At 37.4% G+C, this 12,794-nt stretch overlaps 5 protein-coding genes and 3 non-coding genes across 10 annotated transcripts; 4 read left to right on the plus strand and 4 right to left on the minus strand.

The window, feature by feature from the left end:
- The first annotated feature begins 5 nt into the window (after window positions 1-5).
- On the plus strand, window positions 6-1,775 carry LOC103872680 (photosynthetic NDH subunit of subcomplex B 4, chloroplastic). Of its 2 annotated transcripts, none has more exons than XM_009151112.3 (6): window positions 6-263; window positions 339-380; window positions 472-649; window positions 760-815; window positions 921-992; window positions 1,546-1,775. In XM_009151112.3, the coding sequence occupies exons 1-6, from the start codon at window positions 198-200 to the stop codon at window positions 1,657-1,659; spliced, it is 528 nt and encodes a 175-aa protein (XP_009149360.1). In that variant the 5' UTR covers window positions 6-197; the 3' UTR covers window positions 1,660-1,775. The 2 variants fall into 2 exon arrangements, with proteins under 2 accessions (XP_009149360.1, XP_033128154.1); XM_033272263.1 differs by having other exon boundaries at window positions 47-263; window positions 348-380.
- Window positions 1,776-3,146: 1,371 nt separating this feature from the next.
- LOC103872681 lies at window positions 3,147-4,690 on the plus strand. The gene has a single exon (XM_009151113.3). The coding sequence runs from the start codon at window positions 3,315-3,317 to the stop codon at window positions 4,455-4,457; it is 1,143 nt and encodes a 380-aa protein (XP_009149361.1). The 5' UTR covers window positions 3,147-3,314; the 3' UTR covers window positions 4,458-4,690.
- A 237-nt stretch (window positions 4,691-4,927) lies between these two features.
- Window positions 4,928-9,563, plus strand: LOC103872683 (agamous-like MADS-box protein AGL65). Of its 2 annotated transcripts, none has more exons than XM_033272248.1 (11): window positions 4,928-7,206; window positions 7,286-7,473; window positions 7,665-7,724; window positions 7,805-7,823; window positions 7,924-7,988; window positions 8,075-8,090; window positions 8,174-8,235; window positions 8,330-8,426; window positions 8,502-8,552; window positions 8,641-8,774; window positions 8,859-9,563. In XM_033272248.1, the coding sequence occupies exons 2-11, from the start codon at window positions 7,289-7,291 to the stop codon at window positions 9,301-9,303; spliced, it is 1,134 nt and encodes a 377-aa protein (XP_033128139.1). In that variant the 5' UTR covers window positions 4,928-7,206; window positions 7,286-7,288; the 3' UTR covers window positions 9,304-9,563. The 2 variants fall into 2 exon arrangements, with proteins under 2 accessions (XP_033128139.1, XP_033128140.1); XM_033272249.1 differs by having other exon boundaries at window positions 8,210-8,235.
- On the minus strand, window positions 5,137-5,236 carry LOC117126335. Its single transcript, XR_004448907.1, has one exon. It is a non-coding gene; the product is annotated as a small nucleolar RNA R44/J54/Z268 family (small nucleolar RNA).
- LOC117126334 lies at window positions 5,387-5,484 on the minus strand. Its single transcript, XR_004448906.1, has one exon. It is a non-coding gene; the product is annotated as a small nucleolar RNA R44/J54/Z268 family (small nucleolar RNA).
- Window positions 6,365-6,438, minus strand: LOC117126328. The gene has a single exon (XR_004448903.1). It is a non-coding gene; the product is annotated as a small nucleolar RNA Z267 (small nucleolar RNA).
- A 96-nt stretch (window positions 9,564-9,659) lies between the features above and the next one.
- Window positions 9,660-12,570, minus strand: LOC117125806 (E3 ubiquitin-protein ligase RNF181-like). Its single transcript, XM_033272261.1, has one exon. The coding sequence runs from the start codon at window positions 10,362-10,364 to the stop codon at window positions 9,711-9,713; it is 654 nt and encodes a 217-aa protein (XP_033128152.1). The 5' UTR covers window positions 10,365-12,570; the 3' UTR covers window positions 9,660-9,710.
- On the plus strand, window positions 10,905-12,633 carry LOC103872684 (agamous-like MADS-box protein AGL65). Its single transcript, XM_033272909.1, has 6 exons — window positions 10,905-10,918; window positions 11,025-11,043; window positions 11,284-11,298; window positions 11,399-11,467; window positions 11,988-12,124; window positions 12,204-12,633. Exons 1-6 carry the CDS (start codon window positions 10,905-10,907, stop codon window positions 12,631-12,633), a joined length of 684 nt encoding a protein of 227 aa, XP_033128800.1.
- The last annotated feature ends 161 nt before the right edge of the window (window positions 12,634-12,794 follow it).

The raw sequence follows: 12,794 nt of genomic DNA on the forward strand, positions 1-12,794 counted from the left end.
GACTAAAGTGTTACGTGATTGCTAACACGCGCTTTAGCTATGTATCACAAGAGTTAAAGAGTGGACGATACCGATTCCCTTATCCACACATCTTCTGCCTCCAAAAATCTAATCTTAAAACTTAGAAATAAAAAAATATTGCAACAACATTGTCTCCTCTCGTTCCTCCGTTGCTGCCACTAATCAAAGAAGTATCAATGGCCTCAGCATTCAAAAGTTTCACCTTCACAAACCTTCATATCCCTTCTTCCTCAAGTTACTCGGTATTAACTATTTTCATATACTAACTATATCATCATCTATAATAGAACATAAAGACTTGAGTCTCGTGTTTGTAGACTAAGCAGATTTCAGGGCCAAATCATGGATGTTGGTTCTCTGTAAGTAACTATCTTTAACTACGGATTTAATGAAGAATCTCATTATTTATTGCGGTATATGAATTTTACGTTTAAGAATTTTGAAAATTAGATGAAAAAGAATGAGAAGAGGGAAAAAGTTCTGATGAGAGGAAGCTTGTGTGTAAGAAAGGCACTGCCACATGATTTGCCACTTATGGCTGTGATGGTTCAACAAATAGAGGGGATGCGTGATATTATTACAGAGAAACACGTGTGGCATCTAAGTGATAAAGCCATCAAGAATGTCTGTAAGTGCAAAAAAAATTTTAGTTATTCATTAAGACAACTAAAAATGTTTTGTCTTCAGTCTGGTTTTTGAATGTTTTGATATAATATTGGTGGTCGTTTGATGTGGCAGATTTGTTCTACATCATGTTCACTTGTTGGGGATGTCTGTACTTCGGTTCCGCAAAAGTATGGGAAAAACTCAAATGAATCGAATCAATTCATCCCCATTTGCTTCATTTGGGATCTTAGTTGTTTTTGATGAGTTATTTGTCAATAATGGTGTATGTATAGGATCCATTCTATGACTCGGAGGAATACCGTGGAGATGGAGGTGATGGGACAGGATATTGGGTCTATGAAACTGTAAGTATCTTTCTTTCTAACTTTAGAAACATACAAATTATAACTTTGGGATGTTGTACTGACTAGCCCCACACTGGTCTTTATAGACCCTGACCTTGTGGACTAGGTTAGGTCCGGCCCCTCCTTTATGTAGATGGCTTTAGGTTTGCCTTCAGATGTCATAATCTTAAGCATCTGCGTACATTATGCTTGTTATGTATCTCCAGAACCTACTACAGACATGTTAATTATAAACTTCAAACACAAATGGAATGAAAAGGTTTAGTTTATGTTTAAAACTTATATCATTTGATGAAATACTGAAATTTATAAGAAAATGTGAACTCTGGTAACAACGAATTCAAACCTAACTGATTTGATGTAATTTGAGCAAAGATCGGGGTGGACCTGGGGACAATATTTTCTACAGAATCTTGTATAGTAAATTTAGGCCGCCGGTTCGGGACAGGTTGGGCTAAATTGGGCCATAGACTTAGTACATCACAATTTAATTACGCACAACTATTCTAAAATTGGAAAGAGTTGTTATTGTGCTTTGGCTTCTATGATGCAGCAAGAAGACATAGAAGAGAAGGCAAGAGCAGAGCTATGGCGTGAAGAGCTTATCGAAGAAATTGAACAGAAAGTTGGTGGTTTAAGAGAGCTCGAAGAAGCTGTTAATAAGTAGACAACTAACATGTAAATCATACGTACACAAATTATACATATACTTTTTGTTTTCTGATAACAGTCATAACCCAGTCTTCATTTATATAATATAAGTTATCTGTTTAGTGTTCTGGATCATTGAATGAGCATGTTAGGAGCAATCGTCTCCTTCAGATTTTTGTCTCAACTGGGGCTTAAATTAATTGGTCGCGTACGCTGGGCAGCGAGTCTCATGAGGAACCATTTGCGGGAAATACGCTTTTGCACGATTTCACCTGTCCTTTAACTGAAAGAAAGTATACTAAACTAATCAAACTTGAAAAATAATAATCTGAAGAAGAAAGAGAGCTTGTCATGTCTTGGTCAATAATCTACGTGCTTTCATTTTACACAGCCTCTTCGACCTTGTGAGTTGTGAATCCCACGTGTGGGTTTTTATTTGTTTATGTTTTTTCTTTCAATCTTCAGATATTTGTTTTTTTTTCAACTGGCTTTTTTTGGAACACACATGACAGAAGATCAGGGGATATTATGTAGAGAATTTGTACTCCCTACACACCAAATATTCCCTATTTGCATTCCATACACTATATCCCTCCAATTTTTTTCCCCCCATCATTACCATTTTCCCCCTATTCTATGGTATCTCACCCTTTTTGGTATATTCAGCAAATTAGCTCTATTATGTAATAGATTTTTCTCCTTTTTAATACTTTGATATCTGTATGGTAGTGTATATTGTCATGTATGAATTTAATTCTTGTATGTTGTGCAATAATTCTGGCCCAAACATGATGTTGGACTGATAGCGATATTATTCACCTTATTTCATTCTTTTAAAATCATTTATCCATTTAGATATTTCAATACAAAATCTAATATTATAGAAAATATATATATATATATATATATATATATATATATAAAACATAATGTTAGAATGTTATATTTATAAAATATAGTAGATATTTTATCATCTGACATTTGCAAAAAGTAAAATCACAAGAAGAATAGGAAAAAAAAAAGAGAAGAAGAGGAATTACATGTCAGCGTTTGTCAATTGTCATTGAGCTTTCTAGTGAGACAAGAACGAATCAACAAGACCGAGTCCCTTTATTACCCTCTCTCTTCATTACGCGCCAACGAAGACTTAGCTGTTTTCTTCCCACATGTACAGTGCACTGACTTAGTCTCCCGTAACAGCTCCCATCTCTTGAATTTTTCTCCACGTGGCAGCCACTAGTATCTCATTCTCGACATCAAATATCACAATCCCGTGACTGTAAGGTTCCCGCAACTGAGACTTCTTTTACAGTGCCCATTACAAGATATGGAAGCTTGTAGATTTGTTTACCCCCCCCCCCCCCCCCCTCTCTACGTGTACATTGCGTGTTCCGTGACGAGTAAACAAAAAGAGAAACACGAGATTAAAAGGAATGAGAACACACAAAAATCAAATAGTAGCTTTTCTTTTCTTATATATATTTAAAAAGTGAAATTAAAAGGGGAAAGATATCTAAAATATATTGAATATTTCCAAAGCATATATTAAAATTACGCGGTCAAAATGATCGCTTTATAAACTCTCCTACCTTTCACCAATCATCGTCATCACTCTCTCTTTCTCTCTCTCTCAACCAAAAGAACAGTCCCGACTTTGTATCTGTACAGAGGATGCCGGCGACGGATTTTCAGGGAACATTCGGGAGGTCATTCCTAAGTTTCCGGCGAGACCAAGTTGACTCAAACACACCCGCCGCCGGAAGTAGTGGCCACAGCATGGAGGCCGAGCTAGATTCTTTCCAGAGACAAGTCGCCGAGAAATTCACCGATCTCAACGCCTCCGGCGACGGCGACGGCGAGCTTCTCTCCCTCGAGTGGATCGGAAAGCTTTTAGATTCGTTTCTATGCTGCCAAGAGGAGTTCCGAGCCATCGTCTTCAACCACCGATCTCAAATCTCCACGTCTCCGATGAACCGTCTGATCTCCGATTACTTCGAACGGAGCATCAAAGCCCTCGACGTCTGCAACGCGATCCGCGACGGCATCGAGCAGATCCGCCAGTGGCAGAAGCTCTCCGACATCGTGATCTCGGCTTTAGACAGCCGCCGTACCGTCGGAGAAGGTCAGCTCCGGCGAGCGAAGAAGGCTCTGGTCGATTTAGCGATCGGGATGCTCGACGAGAAAGAAACGAGTTTGGCTCATCGCAACCGTTCGTTCGGAAGAGTCAAAGACAGCCACAGTCACCACCGTTCGATGGGACACTTCAGATCGCTCTCGTGGAGCGTCTCGAGGTCGTGGTCGGCTTCTAAGCAGTTACAAGCCTTGGCGAGCAACTTAAATACGCCTCGGCAAAACGACGTCGTCGCGAGCAACGGTTTAGCGTTTCCGGTTTACACTATGGCGTCGGTTTTGTTGTTTGTGATGTGGGTTTTGGTGGCTGCGTTTCCTTGTCAGGATCGTGGGTTGCAAGTTAATTTCTTTGTGCCGAGGCAGTTCCAGTGGGCGGCTCCGGTTATGTCGCTGCACGATAAGATCGTCGAGGAGTCCAAGAGGAGAGACAGGAAGAATTGTTGTGGGTTGCTTAAGGAGATTGGTCGGATTGAGAAGAGTTCGAGAGTGATGAACGAACTGATCGATTCGATTCATTTTCCGATGAGCGAGGAGAAGGAGATTGAGGTGAAACAGAGAGTGGAGGAGCTTGTGGAGGTTCATGAGGCATTGAAAAATGGGTTGGATCCGTTTGAGAGGAAAGTAAGAGAAGTTTTCCATCGGATTGTGAGAAGCAGAACCGAGAATCTTGATTCTCTTTGTTAATGGTGTCTTGGCCTGAACATGTTTGTTTGTCCGAATATGATGATTCATTTATATTCGGATTTTTTTTTGTCTTTTTTGATCACTGTAAGAAAAGAGTGTAGAAGTCTTCTTCTTATCTCTCTGTGAAGCTGATAGTGATGATGTTTTTCTTTGTGTAGCTACTTGCCTAGCTTTTTTAGTGTTGCTGATACAGTTTGCTAAAAGCTTAACGTTCTATTTTGTTTTATGAATTATCAAAAACATCCATTAAAACACAAAAGTATAATTGAGATGGAAAAGAAAAGTTCATTATATTGGTTATGATCTGCACTGTGTTCGATGATTAAAAGTAAATGAAGCATACAGCATTGGGATAATATCTTATACATACAAAGAAAAAACATAAACCTCGAATCAAAAAATCAAAATCTACAGGGTCTTCCGTTTCATCCAAAACCATGTTGCTAGATAGTTCTCTATCTCATTTGTTAGACGAATAGATTCTTCTATTAACAGGACAAACTAAAATGCTAATATTAGTTCCTAAACGTTTAATAAACGCAAATCATGGTTAGCCTCGCCATCACTAAAAATCTGATAATACGTGCAATTGTAAAACCCAAGAACCGAACAAACATAGCCAATAACTCGAAATCGAATGACCAAAGGATTTGCTTTTAAATAATGAAGTTACTTAGTTTATGCATCAGAGAGATTCCCATTTAGACGTTAGTCATCATTCTAAATTCTCCTAATTGGAGAATTTCTGATGTCCCTGTCTTTTCATCGTCACTTGCAATTACTAATTAAAAGGGATATAAAGAACATAAATTAAGAAAGGAGCACAACTTCATATGAATTCAAATAACTAAACATATGGAATCACCTTGAGATTGAGTGAAAAGAAGAGAGTACAAAATTATATCAAAATTGAATTTTATTGGGGGTATAATGCATCAGAGAGATTCCCATTTAGACAATAATCATCATTCTCATCTCCTATCAAAGGAGATTCTGATGTCCCTGTCTTTTCATCGTCACTTGCACTAAATAATTACAAACTCCTTAGGTAAGAAAACCATAAGGAGTTTCTGATCTTTTCATCATTCTCAGGCGGTGGCTTTCTGATCTCCTCTTCGTCCTTTGCCTTCCTCTCCCTTCGGTTTTGCTGGTGGTGGTTATCAAGTTCTTCATTGGTGCGTGGTCTCCGTCTATCTCCGGCAGTCCTCGCTTGTTCAGGTAAAGAAAAGAACCTGCTCTAGTTCTTAGAGCTAGGAGTACGTGTGGAGCTTGGTTAGCTTCGTGGGTCTTCGATGCTCTCTTGTTCCACAGAGATGGCGTGCTTAGGTGTTTCTCCATCCCAGTGACATGGCGGTCAGTTGATTGCTCTGTCAGGTGATCTCCTTTTCTTTTCAGTACATGTTCTCTTCCACCTTTGTCATGACTGCCTTCTTTGCAACCCGGTTTTTTGTGCTTAGTTGCCAGTAGTTGTATAAGTGTGGGTGAGAGTGAGGTAGCTTTGGCTCCTCTCTGGATTAACAACAATCCGAAAGGTGAACAGAATGTAAGGCCCGGAGTTGCTCTCGCGACTTGTCTGTGTTGTCTGACCATTCTCTAGCTGAATAGGTGTTGTCGTACCATTTTACTTGAATCCCTCTTGTCCTCTGCTGTTTATCCCCATTTTGGGTTGATTATATTCGGATTTGGTATTTCTTTTTGCTTTACTTTCAAGTTGTACCTCTTTTTCTGTTTCTCTTCTATGTTTATCTCTGTAAAACTTCTGTTCCAGTGTTTTTTAATACGAAAGCCAGTTAAAAAAAAAAAAAAAAAAACCATAAATAAGATGCTAAAACATTAACAACACACAGAACCTAAAAAACTATTCTATCTAAGAGTAGGAGCTATATATCATCAAAAATAAGAGAAAAAAAATGCCAGACTGGATTTATTTTTCCTAGAGATTAATCTCTCAAAGTATATTTTACACCATCACAGGCATCAAAAACAAGCAAAGACAAAAAAAAAGAAAAACACATCAAACGACAACAAGACTAACAAAGCTCTAGAAACCCGAACCTCAAAACTACTACATTGTCAAACACAAGGGTTCTGGAGAAGTGTTATATAGAGGAATTGACTAACAGAGGCGATGTTAATTAGGGCGAAAGACAAGTCAAAGGTTTAAATGGGCTTACTAACTTAGGCCCAGCTAGGGAAAATCCCGGTTTGATTGGTCGGTTAAAAATGGGGGTTCTAAACCAAATTGATTTAAAGCAAAACCGGTTCTCTCTGTACAGAACAGAGAGCACACAAACCGTTGGTCGACGTCTTAAGTCTCTCCCACGGTCCCACCGAATTCGAAGGTTGTCCCTTCGCTGCTTCTACGAGCTTTCCCTCCTCCCTATGTTCCACCGTTAATCTTTCCCTTCTTTTCTTCTTCTTGATCTTTCTCGGACAATCCTTTCCTTCCTTCATCCATGATCTTTCTCTTCTTTGTAACTTTGGCCTCCTCTGTGCTCACTCTCATGAGTTTCTTCTCTGTTTCCACGCAAAGAACCCCATATTACTCTGTTTCTGCTGCAAAGAACCCCCTTTTTAAAACCTTTCATTAGAGTGAAATCTTGTCCTCTATAGAGAGAGAGAGAGACTCTGTGTCCGAATATAAACATTTTGGTTTGAAGCTTTGAGACACTCAGAGAGAAAGTATAATCCCTTGCAAGAAGTAAAACTTTTTTTTTCCCAAGAAGTAAAACTTCATCTGGTCATTGAAGTGAGTTATTCGAAGAACATGTTCGTCCTTTTTTTTTTATTTCTTGGGTTTTGATGAAAAGGTTAATGTATTTGAACAGGATATGGGTAGGGTTAAGCTGGAGATTAAACGGCTTGAGAGCACAGGCAACAGGCAAGTTACATACTCGAAGAGAAAATGTGGGATACTGAAGAAAGCCAAAGAGCTATCCATTTTGTGTGATATTGATATTCTCCTTCTCATGTTTTCTCCTACCGGCAAGCCTACCATGCTCCATGGACAACACAGGTTAACTAACATATATCAATTACATTCTCAAATTGATCAATTTAGTTTTGTACTTTAATGCATCATATCAAAACATTGTGTGATCTTTTCATTTTGCTCTGTTATCCAAAAGAAAATTCGTATGTTTTTCATACTTCATAAAGGTAGTAAGTAATATGGGATGAACTGATTTGAGTTTTGTTCTTTAACAGTTGCATTGAAGAGGTTATATCTAAGTTTGCTCAATTAACTCCACAAGAAAGGACAAAAAGGTATGGTAAAGCATTATTATGATCTAATTTATGCTATTGAACTAAAATAAAGTTTTGTGTTTTTTTTTTGACATAAACAGGAAGCTGGAGAGCCTTGAAGTAAATAACAAACCTCACTGCATTTCTTCCTCTCTCATCAACTTATTTTTTTGTTTTGTTTGACAAAACTCTGAGCTTATTTGTTTTTGCTCAATTACAGGCATTGAAGAAGACCTTTAAGAATCTTGATCATGATATAAACATACCTGAGTTTTTAGGAGCAAGGTACTTGCTATGTCTTCTTATAACTACTAACCATTTTTTTTGTCATTTATAAGCCTCTGAGATGGTGTCTTCTCTTTATCCTGCAGGAATCAAACTATTGAGGTGTGTATCAACCATCATCAGTTCTTGAATTTTGTTAGATTTTCTTAAGTTTTTGTTACCTTTTACCCCCCACCCCACGACAGAGTCTAAGTAACCAAGTAGCCATTTTCCAAGCTCAGCTTATGGAGTGTCATAGGAGGCTAAGGTGTGGAAATATTATACTTTCTTCAGTTTTTAACTAACTTGATATCTTGTTTCAGTCATTATTTGAATCTTCTTTTTCTTCTTATGAATTTCAGTTGTTGGACGAACATTGATAGAATAGAAAACACTGAGCACCTCACTTTATTGGAAGAATCATTGAGGAAATCTATTGAAAGAATCCAGTTTCACAAGGTGTGTTATTTTTATTTTCCTTTCAACTCAATCATATGAACATCAGTTACAAAAACGGTTTCCTTTACTTTGCAGGAACATCACGGAAAGAACCAGCTTTTGCCAATCGAATGTACAACAACACAGGTTAAAACTATTAGTTCTCTTTCCCCTCTCTCACTCACTGTCTTCATGAGGACAACTTCTTAACCAGGTCAAAGCCTTTAAACTGCAGTTTCACAGCGGGATATTGCCTTTGGCGATGGGAGATAATAATTGTATGCAAGAAGCTCACTCCATGTCTTGGCTTCCTGATAAAGATAACCAGCAAACAATATTACCTGGTGATTCCAGCTTTATTCCTCATAGGTAAGAGTCCTAAGTTACAGTATATAGAAATTATTCACTTCCAGACTATGCTCTCTAAGTCATGCTCTACTGAATTGAAAACAGAGAGATGGATGGTTCGATTCCGGCTTACACAAACTGCTTCTTTGAGTCTGTAAAACAAGAAGATCAGAAATGCATCAACCCTGGACAACAGTTTGAGCTGTTAGGACAACAAGGAAATGGTTTCTTGGGTTTACAACAAATTGGGGAGGAATATTCGTATCCTACACCATTTGGTACTAATCTTGGAATGGAAGAAGATCAAGAGAATGAGATAAAAACTGAAATGGAATTTAAAAACTTGCAACAACAACAAGATCCTTCATCAATGTTTGATCCAACAGCTAGTAGTAGTAGTTGCTTTCAAATCCCTCTTGATCAACCCATGTTTGCCACTGATCTTCATCATCATCATCAAAATTGGGTTTCAGGTTCAATGTTTGGTCAAACTTCTTACAACCAGGTTTGTGTTTCACACCTTACATTGGAAATATCTATGGCTATATGATCCACCAAAAGTAATGTCTCTTTATCTTTGGTGATTGCAGCAACCAAACTAACTCAAGAGAGCGCTCATGTATGTAATCTATTCTAGGATGATGACTGGACTTATGTCTGAACAAGGACTAGTTTCAGACTTTCAGTCATTGCTATAATGTCCATATGTATATATATATATATATATATATATAGAGAGAGAGTGTGTGTACGTGTATAAGGTTGTAGTATGTATGAGAGCTTGTGATATATAGTTTATATGTTGATGTTGGCCAGGTGTTGCAAAACATGGTATGTTGATACTATATAAAGAACATACTCAAAACAACAAAACAAAAGGATCTCGGATGGAAAAAGATATTTAAAAATGATTTATTACAGTAAGTAACCGAAGTTCAACCCTACAATCTTGACATGCTATAGTTCATCTTGACATGGCAACTCGAGACGACACAACGGACAAACATGACTGGTCTCAAACCACTTTACGATACACTCATCGTCAAACTCATGTCCACATGATAAAGTCACAACCATTCCTCCATTGTTAAAGTCTTGCAAACAGATCCTGCACTCTTCCAAGCTAACCATCTTCTTCTTTTTCTTTTTAATCTTCTTGTTGTATATTTTCCTGGTTAGCGACTTGACAACGAGCTTGCTAGCTGGTCGAAACCGGATACTGCTAGTATCATCAAACGAGACTTGAGCAGCTTCTTGAATCTCAGAGTCATCATCATCATCGAGATAATCAGGAATAAGATCCAACTGAACTTTCAAAGCACATCCAGGAGAATACTCGATACTTGCGGGGCACGTCACCTCATCAACATAGACAACTAGCTCTAGTGTCGAATTATTGGTAACATCTTCGTTGATTCCAGCTTCCAACAAGAAGTAGTTCAAGTCTTCTTTGCTTTTACACTCGTCGTTCTCTATGAAGTCTCTTGCAAGCGACAGAGTCGTGAACGTCGAGTTATCATCTTGGCCAAAGATCCTTGCCGTTACTCTGATTGTGCCCACATCGTCTGGTTCAGGGTAGTTATCTATTTCGTGGGATAATCTGTGTTTCATGACTACTCACGAAAGCAAATATCAGTCGAAGAAACAGAGTTTAACGCTTTTTTTTCTTTTTGATAGTCGCTCTGAAAAAGAAACTGAATCGATGAACTTGATTTGTTCTAGGGTGACTTATTTATAACACAAGCACTAGTTTTTATCTAACGTTTTTAGTCGGTTACCTAACAGTATTTTTTTTAGTATAACCTAGTAATACGATTTATAATTTCCTTTTTTTCAAGACGATTTATAATTCCCTTTTTCTTACAGACGACAGAATAACAGTTTCCCTTTTTTACTATGTTCTTTCCTTTTTTTGCAACTACTATGTTCTCTCCCTTTCACATTTTTTTTCTGTGTGTTATAAATAGGAATGCAATCATAAAAACAAAAACAAATTGAAATATAAATGACACAATGATTAAACGAGAAAGGACAAATAGGAATGAAATAATAAAAACAAAAACAAAAACAAATTGAAATATATATGACATAATGCGCTGAGAGGTTATTTATAAGTTTGCTCAATTAACTAATCCGTAAGAAAGGACAAAAATGAAAAAGGTATGGTAAGCCTTATTATGTAAAAGTATAGATTGCTCTCAAGTCTCAACCCTATCATCTAATTTGTGCTATTGAACTAAAATAAAGTGTTGTATTTTTTTGACGTAACAGGAAGCTGGAGAGCCTTGAAGTAAAGAATAACCTGATTACTTACTTTCTCATCAACGTTTTTGTTTTGTTTGACATATCTGAGCTTATTTGTTTTTGCTCCATTGCAGGCACTAAAGAAGACTTCTAAGAAAGCTTGATCATGATGTAAACATACATGAGTTTTTAAGAGCAAGGTACTTGCTATGACTTCATATAACTACTAACCATACTTTTGTCGTTAATAAGCCTCTGGGATGGTGTCTTCTCTTTTATGTTGCAGGAATCAACTATCAAGGTATGTATCAACCATCATGGTTTCTTGAATTTTGTTAGATACTTTTAAAGCTCTCTGAGTCAGATTGCTAAAGTTTTTGTTACCTTTACCACCACGACAGGGTCGAAGTAACTACGTAGCCATTTTCCAAGCTCAGCTTATGGAGTTTCATAGGAGGCTAAGGCCTAAGGTGTGAAAATATTATACTTTCTTTAGTTTTTCAACTATCTTGAAATTTAGTTTCAGTCAATATTTGAGTCTTCTTCTTCTTATGGTGGCAGTTTTGAGTTGTTGGACAAATATCAATAGAATAGAAAACACTGAGCACCTCTTTTTATTGGAAAATCATTGAGGAAATCTATAGAAAAAGTCCAGTTTTACAAGGTGTGTGAAGTTTATTCTCCGTTCAACTCCATCATATGAGCATCATTTACAAAAAAAAGGTTTTCTTCACTTTGCAGGAACATTATGGAAAGAACCAACTTTTGCCAGTATAATGTATAACCACACAGGTTAAAGCAATTTGTTCTCCATCTCTCACTAACTTTTTTGGGTTTCCAACTTAAAACTAATTGGCGGTAAGTGAGTGTAAGTGGATTGGCTCAAGTCTTTTATATATTATTATGTCCCAGTCAAATCCTCAATGTGAGAACTTTATATTCTCACATACTCTCTGTCTTCATGAGATGACCAAAGCCTTAAAACTGCAGTTTCAAAGCGGGATACAGTTGCCCTTGGTGATGGGAGGTAATAATACTATGCAAGAAGCTCACTCCATGACTTGGCTTCCTGATAACAGTAACCAGCAAACAATATTACCTGGTGATTTCAGCTTTCTTCCTAATAGGTAAGAGTTCAAGTCACAGTATATAGTTACTATTCACTTCCAAAAATGCTCTCTCAAGTCATGCTTGAACTAAAAACAGAGAGATTGATGGTTCGTTTACTGTTTACTCAGACTGCTTCTTTGAGTCTGTAAAACAAGTAGATCAGAAATGCAACAAACCTGGACAAAAATTTGAGCAGTTTGAACAGCAAGGAGATGGTTGTTTGGGTTTCGAATATATTGGGGAAGAATATTCGTATCCTACATCATTTGGTACTACTCTTGGAATGGAAGAAGGTCAAGAGGAGAGAAAAACTGAAATGGAATTGAACAACTTGCAACAACAACAAGATCCTTCATCAATGTTTGATCCAACAGCTAGTAGTAGTAGTTGCTTTCAAATCCCTCATGATCAACCCATGTTTGCCACTGATCATCATCATCAAAATTGGGTTTCAGATTCAATGTTTGGGTCAAACTTCTTACAACCAGGTTTTGCGTTTTTCACACCTTCCATTGAAACTATCTAGATATATGATCCACTAAAATGAACATGTCTATGTATCCTTGGTGATTGCAGCAACCAAACTAACTCAAGAGAAGGCTCAAATTTGTAATCTATTCTATAGATGATGATTGGACTTACATCTTAAGAAGGACTAGTTTGAATGTATAATAGAGTGTGTACCTG

The sequence above is a fragment of the Brassica rapa genome, chromosome A06, assembly GCF_000309985.2.
Source record: "Brassica rapa cultivar Chiifu-401-42 chromosome A06, CAAS_Brap_v3.01, whole genome shotgun sequence".
Classification (NCBI taxonomy): Eukaryota; Viridiplantae; Streptophyta; class Magnoliopsida; order Brassicales; family Brassicaceae; genus Brassica; species Brassica rapa.